Source organism: Nomascus leucogenys, chromosome 12 (genome assembly GCF_006542625.1).
Source record: "Nomascus leucogenys isolate Asia chromosome 12, Asia_NLE_v1, whole genome shotgun sequence".
Taxonomy (NCBI): domain Eukaryota; kingdom Metazoa; phylum Chordata; class Mammalia; order Primates; family Hylobatidae; genus Nomascus; species Nomascus leucogenys.
In genome coordinates this window covers 45,370,253-45,393,607 of record NC_044392.1, presented here as the reverse complement: position 1 = coordinate 45,393,607, position 23,355 = coordinate 45,370,253, and the positions used below count along the sequence as shown (strand labels likewise).

General features: G+C 45.2%; 2 protein-coding genes across 5 annotated transcripts in view; one reads left to right on the top strand and one right to left on the bottom strand.

Moving 5' to 3' along the window:
• The window catches only part of GON4L (gon-4 like), a 112,029-nt gene extending 90,010 nt beyond the window's left edge, over positions 1-22,019 (bottom strand). The window contains exons 1-2 of one of the 4 annotated variants that reach the window (XM_030824261.1): positions 21,871-22,019; positions 18,050-18,580 (exon numbers count right to left, since the gene is read on the bottom strand). In XM_030824261.1, the coding sequence (XP_030680121.1) occupies positions 18,050-18,554 (505 nt within the window). In that variant the 5' untranslated portion in view covers positions 18,555-18,580; positions 21,871-22,019. Of the gene's footprint in view, positions 1-18,049; positions 18,581-21,840; positions 21,847-21,870 lie in introns of those variants that run through there. The other 3 variants (XM_030824262.1, XM_030824264.1, XM_030824263.1) reach the window with 3 other exon arrangements.
• LOC105740562 (26S proteasome non-ATPase regulatory subunit 7-like) lies at positions 8,664-15,319 on the top strand. Its single transcript, XM_012510824.2, is given in 5 exon segments — positions 8,664-9,008; positions 9,010-9,537; positions 9,854-9,903; positions 13,451-13,498; positions 15,295-15,319. Coding segments are annotated over 5 exon segments (996 nt in total).
• Positions 22,020-23,355: the final 1,336 nt, after the last annotated feature.

Sequence of the window (23,355 nt, the reverse complement as noted above, 5' to 3'; positions counted from 1 at the left end):
TCAGGGACTCCAAGGACACCCCCTGAACAACAACCCCTCTCTTCCCCAATTCACATTTGCTGCTCTGGGAGCCTGTTTTTCCTAGCTTCCTTTTCCTTTCCACCTCTTCTGTCTTCTTTTATTATACTTCTACTGGTCATGTCTCTCTAGGATTGTGGGTCCCTGGGACAGTCCCAAGGTCTTGGGTCCAAGATCTCTGATCTTGAAGTTGTCATGGTAAGGTGCCCCTTCATCCGTCAGTGAGTATTCTGGCTTGCTCTCTCTCTCTCTCTTTCTCTGTCCCCCACCAGAGAAACAAAGGGAAAGGTACCCCTCATCCCCCTACTCTCCCTCCTTTCCCTCTTTTTCTTTCCTGCCCTTTTTAATCATCTCCTCCTCCTCTGAAGCTGAAGGGGAAAAAAAAAGGATAAAAGAGGGTTTTAAAATCAAAACTGTTATGAAAACTACCTTACCCAAATTCTAGTCTACAGTTTCCTTGGATTACCTATTAGAAAAAACAAAGTTTAGCCATGTGAACAGGTTTCAAAATTGTCAGAAATATTTAAATCCAGCTATCTTTAGTAAAGTCCAAAGGCTTTTCAAGTTCACATGAACCCTTTGGTAAATAAAACTCATTTTCAAATTATTAATAAAGACTGAGCATTGTCGCTTACACCTCCCAACATTTTGGGAGGCTAAGGTGGGAGGACTGCTTGAGCCCAGGAGTTCAGGACCAGCCTGGGCAACATAGTGAGACTCCATCTCTAAAAAAGAAAAAAAAAATTAGCCAGGTGTGATAGCACACACCTATAGACCCAGCTACTCAGGAGGCTGAAGTGGAAGATCACTTGACCCCAAGAGGTGGAAGCTGCAGTGAGCTGTGATCATGCCACTGCACTCCAGCCTGGGCAACAGAAACCTTGTCTCAAAAAATTAATTAATTAAATAATTGATGGAAATAGAAATGTCTTCAGAATTGTATAAATAAGACTAATTTAAGATTGTTGGCTCAATGAAAATAGCTGAATCTTCTCAGTTACTGGCAAAATGCCCATGTGTTTAAGTTTCTTACTTAGGGGTTCACCTAATGTTCAGAGTTCAAGAATGGTTAACCAGGAAATAGCTTTGAATAATGACCAATTTTGTCTAATATAGTTCTAGCTACGCACAGTGGCTCTCACCTGTAATCCCAGCACTTTGGGTGGCCAAGGCAGGTGGATCACTTGAGGTCAGGAGTTTGAGACCAGCTTGGCCAACATGGCAAAACCCCATGGCTACTAAAAATACAAAAGTTAGCCAGGCGTGGTGGTGAATGCATCCCAGCTACTCGGGAGGCTGAGGCCCAAGAAGCTCTTGAATCCGGGAGGCGGAGGTTACAGTAAGCTAAGATTATGCCACTGCACTCCAACCTGGGTGACAGAGTGAGACTCTGTCTCAAAATATATATATACATATATATATATATATAAATAATAATAATAAATTAGGTAAATATAATGAGATAAATGCTTGTAAGTGAACTTTTTGTATAATTTAAAATCTTAAAATCGTTTTGGATGCTTATTGGATGCCTGGGTCATTTCCAATTAAGAAAGGAATATTATATACGGAAACATTTTACAATAAAATAAAAAATTTTAAAAACTGTGGAATGGTTCTCATCTATAAAATGCTAATATCTGATAGTTCAGGATTTCTTGCTTCCTAGGTTTATATAAAACTTACCAAAGAAGATGTGTTTTTATTGAGAAAAAGAATAATTGTGTCTAATTCAAAAGTTATCTAAAGGTTGATTCAAATTATGGACTTGAAAAGGTTATTTATATAACCAGGTAGAAGGGAACCAGTAAGTACGGGAGAGATAGGTAAAGAAAGTTATGGAAGTTCAGAGGTATTTTTGGTAAGGAAGGTTATAAAGAAAAGAGAATAATTCTACATAAGAAAGAATCCTGCAGATCTCAGTGGGAAAAAAAAAAAAGGATCTTATATGGTAAATTATTGTTCTAGAGTAGCAGAATGACTAGTTATTTAAGAAAAGTAGCATAGGCCAGGCACAGTGGCTTATGCCTGTAATCCCAGCACTTTGGGAGGCCAAGGTGGGTGGATCACTTGAGGTTAGGTGTTTGAGACCAGCCTGGCCAAGATGGTGAAACCTTGTCTCTACTAAAAATACAAAAATTAGCTGGGCGTGGTGGCACATGCCTGTAATTCCAGCTACTTTTGAGGCTGAGGCAGGAGAATTGCTTGAACCCGGGAGGCGGAGGTTGCAGTGAGCCAAGATTGCACCACTGCACACCAGTCTGGGCAACAGAATGAGACTCTGTCTCAAAAAAAAAAAAAAAAAGGTAGTATTAGACAAGTCAGAAAGTTCATTCAACCATATCATACATGGTCTGTGCAGGTCATAAGATTTATAAAGGAGAATTTATAAAAAGAATTGTTTATGTGATTAAGTTAGCTATAATTAAAAGTGGAATCTTTCTAAAGAATGGTCTCCTATGTTAAAGTAAGGGTTTCAAGGTATTGATTTGCTCCTAATGAAATTACAAGAAAATTTGCTTTTCAATTCTATAACTTCTTTTGAAAATTTCTCAGATTCATATCTCGTAAGTTCAATTGTTCTATCTCACTGCTTTCAGCTTTTTCTCCCCTTGAGAAAGCCTGAGACATTATTCTCTCCTTCAACCTTTTCATCAGTTCCTGTAACTTTTTCTCTTCCAGTTGTTTGTACAGTCAGATGCTGAAATATTTTAGCTTAGAGGTCTATAAAAGCAATGTTTTCCTCCAGTATAACTTGATTCAATACTCTTGGTTTTTCTTGATGTGTCTAAATTCTCAGTGTAACCAGAAAACTTTTCATGTTCACCTGCTATATTCAAAACCTTGAACATACTTTGTCTGATTAAATTCAAGTATTATTTTTCTCTTCATCAAATTTAACTTCAAGATTAGTTAAGTGGGCTTCCCATAAGGAGAGACAATTACACTGCAGAAGGATTACCACTTTGGGTAAATAAGTAACTACTGCTTACAGCAACCTGTGGTTCTGTGTCAATAAAATATTTTGGGCTTTTTAACATCTTTTACAAATGTCCCCAGAATCGAATCCTAGCTTGATTGTCTGGCTTGTTGCTGGGCTTTATCAAAGCTATAAAAACTAATCACTGCAAGGTTGTGATATATTTTTATAGCCTCCTGACAGGTTGTGGACTCCAGCATCACCACTGCCAGCCCTTTAAAAAGTTCCTTATCAGGTGCTATTAACTAATCCACGTGCTTTTGAGTTACAGGGCTTTGACTCCTGGGTACAGACAGCTCATCTAGAGAAGGCACCAACTCAGCCGGGCGCGGTGGCTCACGCCTGTAATCCCAGCACTTTGGGAGGCCGAGGCGGGCGGATCACGAGGTCAGGAGATCGAGACCATCCTGGCTAATACGGTGAAACCCCGTCTCTATTAAAAATACAAAAAATTAGCTGGGCGTGTTGGCGGGCGCCTGTAGTCCCAGCTACTCGGGAGGCTGAGCCAGGAGAATGGCTTGAACCCAGGAGGTGGAGGTTGCGGTGAGCTGAGATCGCACCACTGCACTCCAGCCTGGGGGAGAGAGAAAGACTCCGTCTCAAAAAAAAAAAAAAAAAAAAAAAAAGAGAAGGCACCAACTCTTGCCAATATCTAACACCAAACTCAAGTTAACCAAAGTCTTATCTTTAGATCTGGGCAAAAGGGGCAACTGCTTTAGGACAGGCGCAGTGGATCACGCCTGTAATCCCAGCACTCTGGGAGGCTGAGGTGGGCGGATCACCTGAGGTTGGGAGTTCAAGACCAGCCTGACCAACATGGAGAAACCCCGTCCCTATCAAAAATACACAAAAATTAGCTGGGCGTGGTAGTACATGCCTGTAATCCCAGCTACTCAGGAGGCTGAGGCAGGGGAATCGCTTGAACCTGGGAGGCAGAGGTTGCGGTGAGCCAAGATCACGCCATGGCACTCCAGCCTGGGCAACGAGAGTGAAACTCAGTCTCAAAAAAAAAAAAAGTAAACTGCTTTAATGAGACACAGGGACAAGCTTGTATTCATTTAATAATTTTGCCTCTATATGAATTAATAGAACTTACTCTATGCCTTGATACTAAATAATTTAAATGTTTAGGTACCTGTAGGATTCCTTTCCTGTCATTCTCAAAACTAGGGCAGGGCTTATGACTTTTTTGTTTGAAACATTGCTAATTCTTTATGTGTTGTTTTATCTACAGAATTTAAAACTATTCAATTCCTCCAGGCCCAAGGACTACTGAAGAGGTGGGCATGAGAGATTATAGGGGCTGGGTTTTGAGGGATATAATTAATTCAGACCTTCCAAATCAAGGACAGGCACACAGATACATAAACAGCTGAACAAAATGTTTGTGTTTTGTAAACCTAATTGCTGCAAGCCAAGATTACAGTAGCTCAATGCACAGAATTTATAGATAAGTCAGTTTTATAACCTTATTTTTGGCTTCTGGTTTTAGCTCTTATATTGCTTAAAAGGGGTTTTAAGAGATAATAATGAGTGCCTGCCTACCTCCACTTCCATCTGGCCTACAATGTTTAATTGGCTATAAGTCATTTGAATCTAAGTCCCTTGGCCACCATCAGGGTCCCCACCAAGGGACATGATGGACCTGGGGAAGGTAGCACACCACCTCAGCATTGGTATGGAACAAAATTAAAGCTTGGCCAGCAGTATTGCCTCTGGCAGCTGGATGCAGTGGCTCACACCTGTAATCCCAGCACTTTGGGAAGCCAAGGCGGACAGATCACCTGAGGTCAGGAGTTGGAGACTAACCTGTCCAACATGGTGAAACCCCATCTCTACTAAAAATACAAAAATTAGCTGGGCGTGGTGGCAAACGCCTGTAATCTCAACTACCTGGGGGCCTGAGGCGGGAGAATCACTTGAACCTGGGAGGCAGCTGTTGCAGTGAGCTGAGATCGTGCCACTGCACTACAGCCTGAATGACAGAGCAAGACTCCGTCTCAAAAAAAAAAAAAAAAACAAACTTGAAAAACTAATTCAGGCCATGACAAGAAACAAGGGGTTGGACAAGCCTCACTATACCCTCCCCCCTCCCCTTTGGAACTTAAGAGGCCGGGTTCAAAAGGCACTCTAAGAATATGAAAATAAAGTATTGCCCTTTCCCACAAAGGAAAAGATAGCTTCCTGTTTAACCAGGAGACTTAGTCCTATTAAAAACTTGGGGCCGGGGCGGTGGCTCACGGCTGTAATCCCAGCACTTTGGGAGGCCGAGGTGGGTGGATTACGAGGTCAGGAGATCGAGACCTTACTGGCTAACACGGTGAAACCCCGTCTCTACTAAAAATACAAAAAATTAGCCGGGCATGGTGGCGGGCACCTGTAGTCCTAGCTACTCGGGAGGCTGAGGCAGGAGAATGGTGTGAACCCGGGAGGCGGAGCTTGCAGTGAGCCAAGATCGTGCCACTGCACTCCAGCCTGGGCGACAGAGCAAGACTCCATCTCAAAAAAAAAACAAAAAACAAAAAACTTGGAAAGGGCCGGGCCGGTGGCTCATACCCGTAATCCCAGCACTTTGGGAGGCCGAGGTGGGTGGATCACGAGGTCAGGGAATCAAGACCATCCTGGCCAACATGGTGAAACCCTGTCTGTAGTAAAATACAAAAAATTTAGCCGGGCATAGTGGCACGCGCCTGTAGTCCCAGCTACTCGGGAGGCTGAGGCAGGGGAATTGCTTGAACCTGGGAGGTGGAGGTTGCAGTGAGCCAAGATAGCACCACTGCACTCCAGCCTAGGCAACAGAGCAAGACTCCATCTCAAAAAAACAAACAAACAAACAAAAAACTTGGAAAGAAGGATCCCTTGAAGATCAATTATAATATAACCAATATGGAAGGGCACCTACTCCCCATTAGGTATTTTTTTTTTTTTTTTTTTTTTTTGAGACGGAGTCTCACTCTGTCGCCCAGGCTGGAGTGCAGTGGCGCAATCTCGGCTCACTGCAAGCTCCGCCTCCCGGGTTCACGCCATTCTCCCGCCTCAGCCTCTCCGAGCAGCTGGGACTACAGGCGCCCGCCACCACACCCGGCTATTTTTTTTTTGTATTTTTAGTAGAGACGGGGTTTCACCGTGGTCTCCATCTCCTGACCTCGTGATCCGCCCGCCTCGGCCTCCCAAAGTGCTGGGATTACAAGCGTGAGCCACCGCGCCCGGCCCCCATTAGGTATTGTTAAGCACTCCCACTGCTGTTAAACTTCGGGGAATCACTAGCTAGGTACACCTGTCCTGGATTAAACAAACCTGTTTTTTGTGAATCCCTACAGGCACAAGAGGAGGACACCATGACCTACATCTGCAAACCTCTGGAAGACTTCAAGTTGCTATTTCACAAGACAGATAAGTAGCAACCACCTCCTCCTGAGAAACACCTTACTTGTTCTTATTAAGTATAGCGACCACCCTAAAGCCCAGTGTGATACTCAGTTGTCCCTGTTCTTCTTGCTCCCTGCTCCTAATCAATCTAACTTGCTGTGGAATGGGAACAAAACTCCATAGTAAACATTTCTAGAATTATAGCATCAGGAAATAGCCTGCATGATTGCAGAATCTGTCATCAGCACCCTCAGGATAAAGAGCATCACCTTCTGGTGCACCCTGCAAACCTCACAGCCATCTCCCCAAACCTCCTAATTGGCCATAGTGTTCCTTTGGTACCTAGGCCCCTACTTGTAAAATAGCTCTCTCCCACACTTAACAGATTCACCTGACTCCTCTCCAACCCTCCTACCCCCTACTATTACCTGGACCTAGGATGTTGGGTATCTACAGCTTCAGTTACTAATGATACTATCTTTTGCACAAATTGTTGTGACAATGACACAGAGACAGAAATTCCCCACGATGCTCTGACCCAACCCTAGTAGCCAAATTCCCAACGCCATGGGAGGGCAAACGGGATCCCACTGGTAAACAAGGAGACTATACATGGTGCCTCCTCCAGGACCAATACATGCAAGGGAGAAACGACTGCTTAATTTGGGAAGATGGAGGTACCACCCTGTGGTGGAAAATGAGGGCTACTCAATCACCCCCATTGGAACCTGGAAAAGGTATCTCTACAGACCCAGTTTGGCAATAAAAAACAGACGGCATACCTTGCAAGGATTCAATTTGTGACCCACCTGGGCTCACCTTTAGGGGAAGAAATCCTACCCCATACCCACTCCCAACCCTGTAGGGAACCATTTATTCTTCTAGGAATAGCTTTCTATTTTGCTTATCAAAAACTTGAAACACCAGTGAACGTATTTTGGCCACCATTATCCCTTCAGGGGGTATCCATTCATAACCCCATAACACCTAGAAAAACAAGAAGTAAAAGAGCAATAGGATTAATTTTTAACAGGAATTGGGGCAGCAATAGGGGTGGTGGCCCCTTGGCGGGGGCTTTGCATACCACAAGTCAACGCTAAGAAACATAACTCAGGCCCTAGAATCTCTGGCCACCAACACAAGTCAGACATTAAGAAAAATTCAGGAATCTCTGGACTCTGGCAATTGTGGCCCTGACAACAGACTAGTCTTGGATTGTTTACTGACTGAAAAAGGTAGAGTCTGCACTGTTATCAATAAGACCAGCTGCACATATATTAACAACTCTGGACAGGTTGAGGTTAACATTCAAAAGTTGTAAGAGCAAGCCACCTGGTTATATATATATAACCAGGGAACTGACCCCAGCTATATCTGGTTGACCATAAAAAACACCCTCCTGGCCAGGCACAGTGGCTCACGCCTGTAATACCAGTACTTTGGGAGGCTAAAATGGGAGGATCACTTGAGCTCAGGAGTCAAGACCAGCCCGGGCAACATAGTGAGACTGTGTCTCTATAAAAACATTTAAAAATCAGCTGGGTGTTGCTGGCACACACATGTGGTCCCAGCTACTCAGGAGGCTAAGGCAGGAGGACCACTTGAGCCTGGGAGGTTGAAGCTGCAGTGGGCCATGATCACACCACTGCATCCAGCCTGGGTGACAGAGCGAGATCCTGTCTCAAAAAACCCAAAAAATAACAACAAAAAAACACCCTCCCAAGTCTCACCTGGTTTCTACTCTTTTTAGGACCTCTAGTGGCTATCTTGTAACTATGAATCTTTGGCCCTGCCTCTTTTAGCCTCCATGTAGTTTGTGTCTTTTAGATTGCAACAATTTCCATGTGAAGATAATGCTAGCACATGGCTTCCAACACATCCTTGTTCTGACCCCTTAGATGAGGCTTCAAGAGATTTTTACTCTTCCAGTGCTAGGCAGGGCCAATGCCCATAAAACCAACAGGAAGCAGTCGCAGAAGATGGACTTCCACCCTTCTACAACCCTGTAAGATTGAAGGGGAGTATATAATCTCTGTGGGGGGAGTGTGGTAGGAGAGAAGCAGGATTTGTTTTCCAAGCACTGGCCAGAGACCCTGCTGTACAAAACAAGAACAAAACCCTGATCAAAACAGGATGCAGCAAAGAAAGCAGCCAAAACCAGTTACAACCAAGATGGCAACAACAGTGACCTTTGGTTGCTCTCACTGCTTATTATACACTAATTATAATGCATTTGCACGCTAAAAGAAAACTCCAGTGGGTCACAGGGAGCCAGGCCTGGTGGCCAGAGTGTATAATGAGGCTGGACCTGGTGGTGCAGAAGGTGGTGGTCCACCCCCAGGTACTGCTCAGTGTGGTGGATCATTTCAACAGAATCAGCAAGGTTGGAAACCAGAAATGCATTCTTCATGTGCTTTTGCGGTCATGGCAAATGAAAGTACTTGATGTATCCAGCAGTTTTGCAGTCCCTTTTAATGAAGATGACAAAGATAATTGTTTTTTAGCCCACGATTATTTGGAAAACACGTATAGAATGTTTAAGAGGGTGAACGCCAGGGAAAGAATAGTTGAGTGGTACTACGTAGGGCCTAAACTACACAAGAATGACACTGCCTTCAATGAAATCATGAAAAGATACTGCTGTAAACTCAGTATTGGTCACTAGTGACATGAAGCCAAAGGACTTAGGGCTGCCTACAGAAGCATATATTTCAGTAGACGTCTATGATGATGGAACTTCAGCCTTGAAAACATTTGAGCATGTGACCAGTGAAACTGGAGCAGAGGAAGCTAAGGAAATTGGAGTTAAACACTTGTTACAAGACATCAAAGACACTACAGTGGGCACTCTTTCCCAGTGTATCACAAACCAGGTCCTGGATTTGAAGGGACTGAACTCCAAGCTTCTGGGTACCAGAAGCTACCTGGAAAAAGTTGCCACAGGCAAACTGTCCACCAACCACCAATTCATCTATCAGCTGCAGGTCTTCAAGCTGCTGCCAGTCATCAGCCTACAGGAGTTTGTCAAGGCCTTTTACCTTAAGACCAATAACCAAATGGTGGCAGTGTACCATGTGGCCTTGCTGATCCATTCTGTGATCACCCTACACAACCTCATCAACAAGATTGCCAACTGGGATGTAGAGAAGAAAGACAGGAAAAAGAAACCAGCCAAGCGCGGTGGCTCACGCCTGTAATCACAGCACTTTGGGAAGCTGAGGCGGGCGGATCACAAGGTCAGGAGATCGAGACCAGCCTGGCTAACACGGTGAAACCCCATCTCTACTAAAAATACAAAAAAATTAGCTGGGCATGGTGGCGGGTGCCTGTAGTCCTAGCTACTCGGGAGGCTGAGGCAGGAGAATGGCGTGAACCCGGGAGGCAGAGCTTGCAGTGAGCTGAGATCGTGCCACTGCACTCCAGCCTGGGTGACAGCAGAGTGAGACTCTGTCTCCAAAAAAAAAAAAAAAAGATAGGAAAAAGAAGAGAGCAAAAAAGGATAGAAAAGATGACAAAGAGAAAGATAAAGGAAAAAAGTGATATAAAGAGAAAAAGGAGAAAATGTAAAACATATAGATTTTTTAATTTGTAAACTAAAATCTTATAAACTAAATCAGTGTGCTACTAGGGGGTTCTTTTCCACTTTAACTGCTTGTTAAAAAGCTGTCCTGGGCCAGGCACGGTAGCTCACGCCTGTAATCCCAGTACTTTGGGAGGTCGAGGTGGGTGGATGACTTGAGGTCAGGAGTTCGAGACAGCCTGGCCAACATGGTGAAACCCCGTCTCTACTAAAAATACAAAAATTAGCTGGGCGTGGTGGCACACGGCTGTAGTTCTAGCTACTCAGGAGGCTGAGGCAGAAGAATCGCCCCAACCGAGGAGGGGCCATTGAGAGTGCGCCATTGCACTACAGCCTGGGAAACGAGTGAAACTCTGCCTCAAAAAAATAAAAATAAATAAATAAAATAAAATAAACACAGGAGTTGAATTTTCCCCATCTTGAAAGACTCTTTCAGTCTGTTTCTGGTAATTTACAAAATTGCTAAATGGAATACACAAACTCCATATGTTCTCTGCCTCATAACACCGTGAGTTCGAACCCTTCTGAACTCTGAGAATACCACAAGATTTGGACCCATAGCTCTAGCATTCTCAGGCTTGGGATCCAGGCTCCATATATTGTTTACCTTGAAAGACACAATTAAATGGATTGGTTTTAAAAAATAAAAACAGGCCAGGCGTGGTGGCTCATGCCTGTAATCCCAGCACTTTGGGAGGCTGAGGCGGGCAGATGATCACCTGAGGTCAGGAGTTCAAGACCAGCCTGGCCAACATGGCGAAAATGCATCTCAATTACAAATACAAAAAAAGCCGGGTGCGGTGACTCAAGCCTGTAATCCCAGCACTTTAAGAGGCTGAGGAGGGCAGATCACGAGGTCAGGAATTTGAGACCAGCCTGACCAACATGGTGAAACCCTGTCTCTACTAAAAATACAAAAATTAGCCGGGCATGGTGGCGGGTACCTATAACCCCAGCTACTCAGGAGGCTGAGGCAGGAGAATCGCTCGAACCCAGGAGGTGGAGGTTGCAGTGAGCCGAGATCGCGCCACTGTACTCCAGCCCGGGCAACAGAGTGAGACTCGGTCTCAAAAAAAAAAAAAAAAAAAAAATTAGCTGGGTGTGGTGGTGCATGCCTGTAGTCCCAGGCTGGGGTAGGAGAATCCCTTGAACCCAGGAGGCGGGGGTTGCGGTGAGCCAAGATCGTGCCACTACACTCCAGCCTGGGCAACAGAGTGAGACTGTCTCAAAACAAATAATAAATAAATATATACATACATACATACAAAGAAGAAAAGTCCCACCAGTGCCATGACAGTTTACAAATGCCATGGCAACCCCTAGAAGTTACCTTACATGGTTTAAAACGGGAGGATCTCTTGGTTCTGGGAACTCCCTGCCCCTTTTCTAGAAAATTGATGAATAACCTGCCCTTATTTAGTGTAGGGTCCAGCCCCACAGGGTCGGTGGGTCTCTCCCTGTGTGCGGCGACGAGAGAGTGTAGAAATAAAGACACAAGACAAAGAGATAAAAGAAAAGGCAGTTGGGCCCAGGGGACCACTACCACCAATGCATGGAGACCAGTAGTGGCCTCGAATGTCTGGCTGCGCTGTTATTTATTGTATACAAAGCAAAAGGGGCAGGGTAAAGAATGTGAGTCTTCTCCAATGATAGGTAAGGTCACGTGGGTCACGTGTCCACTGGACAGGGGGCCCTTCCCTGCCTGGCAGCCGAGGCAGAGAGAGAGAGAAGACAAAGAGAAAGACAGCTTACGCCATTATTTCTACATATCAGAGACTTTTAGTACTTTCACTAATTTACTACTGCTATCTAGAAGGCAGAGCCATCCAGAGTGTACAGGATGGAACATGAAGGTGGACTAGGAGCATGACCACTGAAGCACAGCATCACAGGGAGACGGTTAGGCCTCCGGATAACTGCGGGAAAGCCTGACTGGTGTCAGGCCCTCCACAAGAGGTGGAGGAGCAGAGGCTTCTCTAAACTCCCCCGGGGGAAAAGGAGACTTCCTCTCCCGGTCTGCTAAGTAGCGGGTGTTGTTCCTTGACACCTTTTGCTACTGCTAGACCACGGTCCGCCTGGCAATGGGCATCTTCCCAGATGCTGGCGTCACCGCTAGACCAAGGAGCCCTCTGGTGGCCCTGTCTAGGCATAACAGAAGGCTCGCACTCTTGTCTTCTGGTCACACCTCACTATGTCCCCCCTCAGCTCCTATCTCTGTATGGCCTGGTTTTTCCTAGGTTATGATTATAGAGCAGGGATTATTATAATATTGGGATAACAAGTAATTACTACCAACTAATGATTAATGATATTCATATATAATCATATCTAAAATCTATATCTGGTATGACTATTCTTGTTTTATATTTTATTATACTGGAACAGCTCGCGTCCTCGGTCTCTTGCCTCGGCGCCTGGGTGGCTTGGCACCCACAATTTAGTATATAATCAAGGAATAGCTATCTATTCACAAGGGCTGCTGCTATTGCTGTGTCTATGGGGCAGCCATTTCCTGTACTCTGCTGCTCTAATAAACTTGCTTTCCTTTTTCTCTATTGGCTTGCAAATGAACCTTGCACAAAGCCAAGAACCCCCCTGGGCTGAGCCCCAATTTTGGGGTTCACCTGCATAACTCATACCCAAATCTGAACTCATATTCAAACTCTCAAATACCTTCCCCATGAAGGCATGCATCACCATCCCCTACCCCAGATATCTTACATGTCAGTCTCTGAGCAGTGTTAATCATTCCTTTGTAATGTGTCTATGGTGTACCCATTCTTCTCTACCCTTACTGCCAGCATCCTATTCTAAATCTTAAGGTCTTAAGGGGAAAGCTTCAAGGCTCTCCATAATCTAGATCTACTCTTTCTACCTGAAGCCTTAGTAGTCTCCCTCACAAACACAGCATTTCTACATGTTTGCAGAATATGCTATTCTACTTCCACTTCTTCCCTCACAATCTATCAAATCCTGTGAATCCTTCAAGCTCCAATTCCAAAAAGTGTGTTTATGGTTGTCTTCCCAATTAAGATTCTAAACTTCCTGAGGTTAGAACTATGTCTTCTGCTTCTTTTAAAGGTCACACAGATAAAGAAATTATGTTTTAAACCAAAACTCAGAACAAAGGATTTCTTTGTCATTTTCAGACCAAAAAAAAAATCTGAGAGAGAAAGTTAAACATCAAAATGTGTTTTGTAGATTACTGCAATGGTTTACTAAAACTACAGAATTATAGGTCGGGCACGGTGGCTCACGCCTGTAATCCCAGTACTTCGGGAGGCCGAGGCAGGCGGATCACCTGAAGTCAGGAGTTCGAGACCAGGCTGGCCAACCTGATGAGATCCCATCTCTACTAAGATACAAAAAATTAGCTGGGCCTGGTGATGCACACCTGTAATCCCAGCTACTTGGGAGGCTGAGGCAGGAGAATCACTTGAACCCGAGAAGCAGAGGTTGCAGTGAGCCAAAATCGTGCCACTGCCCTCCAGCCTGAACAACAGAGACTCCATCTCAAAAAAAAAAAAAAAAAAAAAAAAGAGCTGGGCACTGTGGCTCACACCTGTAATCCCAGCACTTTGGGAGGCTAGGTGGGCGGATCATGAGGTTAGGAGTTCGAGACCAGCCTGGCCAATATGGTGAAACCCTGTCTCTACTAAAAATACAAAAATTAGCCAGATGTGATGGTGGCCACCTGTGATCCTAGCTCTCGGGAGGCTGAAGCAAGAGAATCACTTGAACCTGGGAGGCAGAGGTTGGAACAAGCTGAGATCACACCACTGTCCTCCAGCCTGGGCAACAGAGTAACACTCTGTCTCAAAAGAAAAAAAACAAAATCCTCACCCCAAAGTTGGTCTCAGTCACTCAAAAGGATTTATTGAGCACCTACTAAAAGTCTACCACCAGCTTACTGGAAGGCACAGTGACTACAGAAGCCTCAGCCCCTCATCCTCCCATGTTCAGGTCTGGGGAGATCCTTCATGGCTCTTGAAAAGCTTTGAGGCCAGGTGCAGTGGCTCATGCCTGTAATCCCAGCACTTTGGGAGGCCAAGGCGGGTGTGGTCATTTGAGGTCGGAAATTCGAAACCAGCAGGGCCAGGTGCGGTGGCTCACACCTGTAATCCCAGCACTTTGGGAGGCCGAGGCAGGCAGATCATGACGTCAGGAGATCGAGACCATCCTGGCTAACATGGTGAAACCCCGTCTCTACTAAAAATACAAAAAATTAGCCAAGCGTGGTGGCGGGCGCCTGTAGTCCCAGCTACTCGGGAGGCTGAGGCAGGAAAATGGCGTGAACCCAGGAGGTGAAGCTTGCAGTGAGCGGAGATTGCGCCACTGCACTCCAGCCTGGGTGACAAAGAAAGACTGCGTCTCAAAAAAAAAAAAAAGTAGTTCAAAACCAGCCTGACCAACATGGTGAAACCCCGTCTCTACTAAAAATACAAAAATTAGCTGGGCGTGGTGGTGGGTGCCTGTAATCCCAGCTACTCAGGAGGCTGAGGCAGGAGAACTGCTTGAACCCACGAGGTGAAGGCTGCAGTGAGTCAAGATCGTGCCACTGCACTCCAGCCTCGGCGACAGAACGAGACTCCATCTCAAAAAAAAAAAAAGAAAGAAAACTTGATTCTGTCCTATGCTTTGTATGTACATCTCTCCCGACTTCCTGAATTAAGTTGTTGAACTGATTCTTATCTCCTTCCTATTTTCTTTAAACCATCACAAAGGAAATGCCTTTTTTCCAGTAAAAACACCTAAATTCCAGTATCACTTTAATTTGTCCTGATCTAGTATACGCTGCTCTTACTTTAAAAAAAAAAAAAAAAAAAAGAATACAAGAGAAAAAAAGGAAAGGCATGGGGAGAATAAAGAAAAACCTTCATTTCTCCTTTCCTTATGTCTAAATAATGAGAACTCAAAAAGACTGAGGCTTAAGCACTTGCCTCATTAAGTGGAAAACTATCAAAATAAGAACTTCAAAGTAATAAAAAGTATTTGTCCACATCAACTATGTGCAGGACAATGTCCTGCCTTGTTTTATTTTTTATTTATGTGATCAAAAGTCAAATCCTTGTAATTAGCAAAATGGCACAAGCTATTTACCCTTTTTAATTCCAAAAAATTGTGTAGAAGATTAGCAGTGAAACAACATATAATAAACATACAAAAAAAAAAACTGCTATTCCTGTCTACATTTCCAGATAAAACACAGGTGTCCCAAAAGCAATACAACAATGCAAGCTACTGTGAATGAGGTTGTAAATATAGAGCCATATGCTATGACAAGGGATGATTCCACAGGAGAGCACTTTTCCCCAAAAGAGCTTTCATCTTTGACAATGTGCTTCAGGCAGCTCATGCCAGAGCAGGCGTGACCAACACAGTATACCATCAAGATTATTGCTAAACTCCCTCATCTTGGGCACTCCATCAGTTTTCAAACACAGCAGAGTCAGAAACATGAAATTCTTCAATATAAACACACACAAGACACAATAAAAAACCACATACTGAGAGTGTACCAGTAGGACAAAATAAGAACAAGTGGACTTAAAATGCGGCAAAAAGGAAAACATCTTAACAGTCAAAATGAATGAATAGGCCGGGTGCAGTGGCTCATGCCTGTAATCCTAGCACTTTGGGAGGCCGAGGTCGGTGGATCACGAGGTCAGGAGTTCGAGACTAGTGTGGCCAGCATGGTGAAACCCTGTCTCAACTAAAATACAAAAAAAAAAAACTAGCTGAGCATGGCAGAGTGCGCCTGTAATCCCAGCTACTTGGGAGGCTGAGGCAGAAGAATTGCTTGAACCTGGGAGGCAGAGGTTGCAGTGAGACAAGATCGTGCCACTGCACTCCAGCCTGGCAACAGAGTGAGACTCCACCTCAAAAAAAAAAAAAAAAGGGCCGGGCGCCGTGGCTCACGCCTGTAATCCTAGCACTTTGGGAGGCCGAGGCAGGTGGATCACAAGGTCATGAAATTGAGACTATCCTGGCTAACACGGTGAAACCCCGTCTCTACTAAAAATACAAAAAATTAGCCAGGCATGGTGGCAGGCGCCTGTAGTCCCAGCTACTCAGGAGGCTGAGGCAGGAGAATGGCATGAACCCAGGAGGCAGAGCTTGCAGTGAGCCAAGACCGCGCCACTGCACTCCAGCCTGGGCGACAGAGCCAGACTCCGTCTCAAAAAAAAAAAAAAATGACTATCACCTACCTACAGGAAAAGCTCAAATAAAACGAAAACCTTCACAATCTAGGCCGGGCGCAGTGGCTCGCGCCTGTAATCCCAGCACTTTGGGAGGCTGAGGCAGGTGGATCACCTGAGGTCAGGAGTTCAGGATCAGGCTGGCTAACCTGGTGAAACCCTATCTCCACTAAAAATACAAAAATTAGCTGAGCGTGGTGGCAGGCACCTGTAATACCAGCTACTCAGGAGGCTGAGGCAGGAGAATCACTTGAACAGGGGAGATGGAGGTTGCAGTGAGCCAAGATCACACCACTGTACTCCAGCCTGGGCGACAAAGTGAGACTCCGTATCAAAAAAAAAAAAAATGAGTAAGAGAAGTTAGTATCTTTTCTAAAGCATAAATGTGTTCTGCTTAGCCGTTTAAATGACTATCACCTACCCACAGGAAAAGCTCAAATGCCTTGGTATGAAAAACAAAACCCTTCACAACCTTAGTACAATCTACTACTCTAAAGTCATCTTGGCAGGGCGTGGTGGCTCACGCCTGTAATCCCAGTACTTTGGGAGGCCAAGGCAGGTTGATCACCTGAGGTCAGGAGTTTGAGACCAGCCTGGCCAACATGGGGAAACCTCGTCTCTAATAAAAATTAAAAAATTAGCTGGACGTGGTGGCGGGCACCTGTAACCGCAGCTACTCGCAAGGCTGAAGCAGGGGAATCACTTGAACACGGGAGGCGGAGGTTGCAGTGAGCCAAGATCACACCACTGCACTCCAGCCTGGGCAACAGAGCGAGACTCTGTCTCAAAAAAAAAAAAAAAAAAAAAAAAAGAAGTCATCTCCCCCACCTCTTCCAAGCAACCATGTCACCATCCTTTTCTGCCAGCGTATCTCTGTGCACTGTTCTTGGCCTATGTGCCCATACCACTTTCTGCCAAACCGCAATTCATCTTTCAAATTGGAAGGGTCATTCACCTCAGTAGAGCCTTTCCCAGTGTCCCAGGCAGTAGTCTCCCCCTTCAAGCTGCTGCCCAGTCACAAAAGACCATACACATCTCCAGACACACCAAATAAAGGATGAGAGAATGGAATGAAAGGGATACAGCAGCCGGGCGCGGTGGCTCACGCCTATAATCCCAGCACTTTGGGGGGCCAAGGCGGGCGGATCACGAGGTCAGGAGATTGAGACCATCCTGGCTAACACGGTGAAACCCCGTCTCTACTAAAAATACAAAAAAACTTCGCCAGGCATGGTGGTGGGCGCCTGTAGTCCCAGCTACTTGGGAGGCTGTGGCAGGAGAATGGCGTGAACCCGGGAGGTGGAGCTTGCAGGGAGCCGAGACCGCGCCACTGCACTCCAGCCTGGGCGACAGAGCGAGACTCTGTCTCAAAAAAGAAAGAAGAAAGGGATACATAAATGGATATAGGGAATGGGAGGGGAAAAGAATGTCTATATCCATTCATAAAGTTCACTGCTGGCCAGGCATGGTGGCTCACACCTGTAATCCCAGCACTTTGGGAGGCCAAGGCGAATGGATCACCTGAGATCAGGAGCTCGAGACCAGCTTGACCAACATGGTAAAACCCCATCTCTGGTAAAAAATACAAAATTAGCCAGGCGTGGTGGCGCATGCCTGTAATCCTAGATACTTGGGAGGCTGAGGCAGGAGAATCACTTGAACCCAGGAGGTGGAGGCTGCACTGAGTCGAGATCCCACCATTACACTCTAGCCTGGTGACACAGCAAGACTCCGTCTCAAGAAAAAAAAAAGTTCACTGCTGACCCTTAGAAACACAGCAGTTCCAGTTCCGTACCAAGTCAATATCCCCTTTCAGAAATACTACTCTGTAAAGGTACCCAGAAATAGCAATGGCAAAGTAGTTTTGACAAGAATGTAACCTAGAGACCTTTTATACCTTACCTCCTTCTTCCTTGACTTCTTCACTAGGCTCTTCTGAAAAAGGCTCCTTTAGGATAAGATGATCACGTCTGTCTTCTTGGGTAACTGGCCCAGGCCTGAGTGTAATTTTTTTCCCTCTCTTTGAGCCAGTAGCCTGGAGTTTTCCTTTACCAATGTGTATATTAAGGGGGTGAAAAGACTCCAAGGAAGGTAGGGTGATTCCCTGAGAGATGGCCACATCAACACCTTCTAGAATTGGTACATTTGTGTTCTGGCTGAGCATCCCAGAGCTCAGAGACGTATCCTCCATACCAAGCTGATTTCCTGCATCCTGCACAGATTGTACTTCGAAGCCAGCTACTCTGCCATGACTTGGATCCCAGGACAGTGACACCAAACTCAAGTCCTTAACCTGGTCAGATTCTGGTTTAACAGCTGATTCTAGGTCTACGTTGTTTTCCTCCTGATTGCCTTTATGCTGTAGGGACTCTGTCACTGTAGTTCTTCTCTTCTTACAGGGCAACATTTTAAAAGTCCCACTTTTGTTCCATTCTGAAAGAATAAAAACAAGTTCTTACTGCCTTCATATTAATTAATAGTAATAACATTTACTCAATTATCTTTTCATTTATTCAGGTTCAATCATAAACACAATACTTCACACCAAATGCACAATTTCCCTTTAGGTGGAAGTTGAGAGACAGTGGTTAAGTGACTGAGTTCAAATCTCAACTCTACTGATTACTACTGATGGACTACTGTTACCTAGGCCAAGTGATTTAACCTCGCAAATCTTCAGTACCCTCAACAGTAAAAAATAATTGCTCTTACTTCATAGAATTGTTACAATTAAAGAGTAAGTGATTAATAAACAATTTTTTTGTTTTGTTTTGTTTTGTTTTTGAGACAGAGTCTCGCTCTGTCTCCCAGGCTGGAGTGCAGTGGCGCAGTCTCAGCTCACTGCAACCTCTGCCTCTCGGGTTTTACGCCACTCTCCTGCCTCAGCCTCCTGAACAGCTGGGACTACAGGCGTGCACCACCTATGCCTGGCTAATTTTTTTTGTATTTTTAGTAGAGATGGGGTTTCACCATGTTAGCCAGGATGGTCTCAAACTCCTGGCCTTGAGATCCATCTGCCTCGGCCTCCCAAAGTGCTGGGATTACAGGCGTGAGCCACCGCGGCCAGCAAACATTGTTATTATTACCATCAGGGTGGTAGACTAGCATGATGCTGAGAGTAAACTGTGGAGTCAGACTGTCTGGATGTTGCCCAAGTCACCCTCTCTCCAGCTTTATGACCTTGTGGAAGTTACTCAACCTGAATCTCAGTTTCTTCAGCTATAAAATGAAATATAATAGCATCTGCTTCATTAGATGGTAAATGATCAATACATGTTTGCTATTGCTGTTTTCATAAATAGGTATTTCCATTAATAGAAACAAATCAAAAGCAAAGTGTGATTGTTTAAAAGGTTAGGCTATCTTGGCTGGGCACGATGGCTCACGTCTATAATCCCAACACTTTGGGAGGCCGAGGTGGGCAGATCACCTGAGGTCAGGAGTTCAAGACCAGCCTGATCAACATGGAGAAACCCTGTCTCTACTAAAAATACAAAATTAGCCAGGCATGGTGGCACACGCCTGTGATCCCAGCTACTCCAGAGGCTGAGGCAGGACAATCACCTGAACCCGGAGGCAGAGGTTGCAGTGAGCTGAGATCGCTCACCATTGCACTCCAGCCTGGGCAACAAGAGCGAAACTCCATCTCAAAAAAAAAAAAAAAAGGTTAGGCTATATTAACAAATTTTGTGTTGAAAAAAGGAAGATGAGAGTCCTACTATCCTCTGTGCTATGTTACTTCTTGGCTTTTTGCTTCAATTCTAGTTATCACATTTTAAGGGCATTACTGACCTAAACCAGAGGGTATCCTCTATGTTCTTTTAGTATCTGTTTGCAAACCTCTTTTACAGTACTTATCAGTTTTGTAATGGTCTCTCATCTTTCTCATCTCCTTCCTCCAAAACTATGAGCTTTTTGAGAAACAGGATTATTTCAACTCATATCCCTAATATCCAGCAGTATCTGGGTTTTTTTTTGAAACAAGGTCTTGCTCTGTCACCCAGGCTGCACTGCAGTGGCACGAACATAGTTCGCTGCAGCCTCGACCTCCTGGGCTCAAGCAATGCTCCCACCTCAGTCTCCCAAGTCATTGAGATTACAGTCCCATCCAAGCCACTGCACCAGTTCAGTATTTGGGTATTATTGATACTCAATGTGTCACTGAATATTGTAGATACTCAATGAATGCTCCCTGAATAATAAATGAAACAGAGGTTAAACAACTTATTCTGTGCAGCATTTGGGCCAAATGTTAAGCATTATATAAAAACTGATGGTGGCTGGGCGCAGTGGCTCACACCTGTAATCCCAACACTTTGGGAGGCCAAGGCGGGCGGATAACAAGGTCAGGAGTTCAAGACCAGCCTGGTCAATATGGTGAAACCCTGTCTCTACTAAAAAATACAAAAATTAGCCGGGCGTGGTGGTGGGCACCTGTAGTCCCAGCTTCTTGGGAGGCTGAGGCAGGAGAATCGCTTGAACCCAGGAGGTGGAGGTTGTAGTGAGCCAAGATCATGCCACTGCACTCCACCCTGGGCAACAGAGGGAGACTCTGTCAAAAAAAAAAAAAAAAAAAAAAAGGCATCTTATTACCCAGGAAAACTTTACTGTCATAAATAGATCCAATAATAGAATAAGCCGCCTTGTGTTAGATCACTGGCAATGTTCAAGTGAAGCCTGAATGTCCACTTATCAGAGTACTAGATGAAAGCTTGAACTAGAGAACTGAAAAATAAAAGTTCTTTGTAACTCTAAGCGTCTAAGGTTAGATTTCTCTTTCTTTCTTTCTTTCTTTTCTTTCTTTCTCTCTCTCTCTTTCTCTCTTTCCTTCCAGAGACAAGGTCTCGCTCTGTTGCCCAGACCAGAGTGCAGTGGCAAGACCCTAGTTCACTGCAGCCTCAGACTCCTGGGCTCCAATGACCCTCTGGCCTCGGCCTCCCGAGCAGCTGGGACTACAGGCACTTGCCACCACCCTCAATGACTTTTTTCTTTCTTTTTTTTGTAGAGACGGCTTTTCGATTTGTTACCCAGGCTGGTCTCAAACTCCTGGCCTCAAGCGATCCTCCCGCCCCAGCCTCCCAAAGTGCTAGAATTATAGGCGTGAGCCACCACGCCCCACCTACAGTTAGTTTTAAACCTCCCTTCTGTTTCTCCAAGACATTAGGGGAGATTCTCCATCCCCTCAATCAACTGATGTAATTAAAACTCTGTAATTAAAGCTCAATAAAACATGAAGATTTCGTTGATTCCTGTGAGAGATGGTGGTGACCTGATGAGAAATAGAATGGGAGTAGCCAGGGCAGCTCTTTTATTTCACAGATAATTACTGAGATCAAAAAAAGGGAAAAAAAAGAAAAAGAAAGAAAAAGAAGGAAAGAAAGCTACTTCAACTCCAAGCACCTCAAACACAGCAGTAGCTCGACAGAGTCCGCTTTTTTGGGAACCCAAGTCGGACCAGCAGGGTGAATGAATGCCAGTGTGGAGGCAGCCCCGGCACGGCCCTCTCCTAGGAAAACATTTTCAAAAGGGGTCCTAACCGCGCTTCCACCTCGGTGCCCAGAGCTGGCTCCAGTCCCCATTCCCAACTAGACACTGGACTTCACGCCTTTAACTTCCGCCACGCACCCAGCGCCCACCCTCAGACCCGACCCTCTCATCCTGGATATCGTTCGCCCAGGTGTCCCAGCTCCCACCTGCTTCTTCCTACCCCACCACACACAAACCTGTACCCTCACCAGCCGGCCTGATTCCGCGGAAACGGATTTGGCACCACCGGAAGTCAGCCAACAACAGCGAATTGCGTGCGCGTCCCCGAGCTTCGGAGCGCCGAGCCGCAGGGCATCAAGGAGCATGCGCCTAACACTATGCGCCATCCCATTTTGGGGCAGAGTGAAGCCACAACGCTAGTGCGTCAGTTATTGGCAAAAAAATTTAAAGGCACTACTTGGCTTTCTCTGCCCATGGAGTTACCCTACTCAAAACTGAGGTTAAGATTCAGTGGTTTTAGGCCGGGCGCCGTGGCTCACGCTTGTAATCCCAGCACTTTGGGAGGCCGAGGCGGGCGGATCACGAGGTCAGGAGATCGAGACCACGGTGAAACCCCGTCTCTACTAAAAAAAATACAAAAAATTAGCCGGGCGTGTTGGCGGGTGCCTGTAGTCCCAGCTACTCGGAGAGGCTGAGGCAGGAGAATGGCGTGAACCCGGGAGGCGGAGCTTGCAGTGAGCCCAGATTACGCCACTGCACTCCAGCCTGGGTGACAGAGCGAGACTCCGTCTCAAAAAAAAAAAAAAATATTCAGTGGTTTAGATTAACAGCTAATTTGGGGGCCGAGCGCGGTGGCTCACGCCTGTAATCCCAGCACCTTGGGAGACGGAGGCGGGCGGATTACCTGAGGTCGGGAGTTCAAGATCAGCCTGGCTAACATGGTGAAACCCCGTCTCTACTAAATATACAAAATTAGCTGGGAGTGGTGGCGCACGCCTGTAATCCCAGCTACTAAGGAGGCTGAGGCAGGAGAATCGCTTGAACCCGGGAGACAGAGGTTGCAGTGAGCCGGGATAGTGCCACTGCACTCACTCCAGCCTGAGCGACAGTGAGACTCTATCAAAAAAAAAAAAAAAAAAGATTAACAACTAATTTTTCTCACTACAAATCACCTGGAACACAGGACCAAGGGACTGAAGAAGTCATAAAATGCCAGAAAAAGAAGTCTCTAAGTTACAAATAGTGCAGGCTCGTGATTAAAACTAAGGCAGTCTTGGACTCAGGCTGTAGTAATTATTCATATATGTACAATATTCTGCATTTTACAAAATGCTCTCACATTTTCTTAGGTGACTTGGTCTGCACAATAGACTGTAAGATTATAATATCATATTCCAGTTTGCACAGGACAAAGTTCTGGCTCAGCTGAGTAGATGATTTCACAATGGTACACAGACAGCTATCAAGGAGAATCAGGTATTAAGTCTCCTAACTCTAGCTAATAATGCATTGACCCAGTGCCCAGGAGGCTGCCTGGGGTGTAACAGATGTTCAATAATTCAATACATGCTTTTTGAATGAGCGAATGAATGAATGACTCCTAAAATGATGTTATTTCCACTTTTCTAGAAAAACACAATGTCTGGAATCCACGGAGATTAAAAAAATAAAAATAAAAACAGAATGTCAAAAGGTGGAAAAATACTTTCAACCCCCTCATT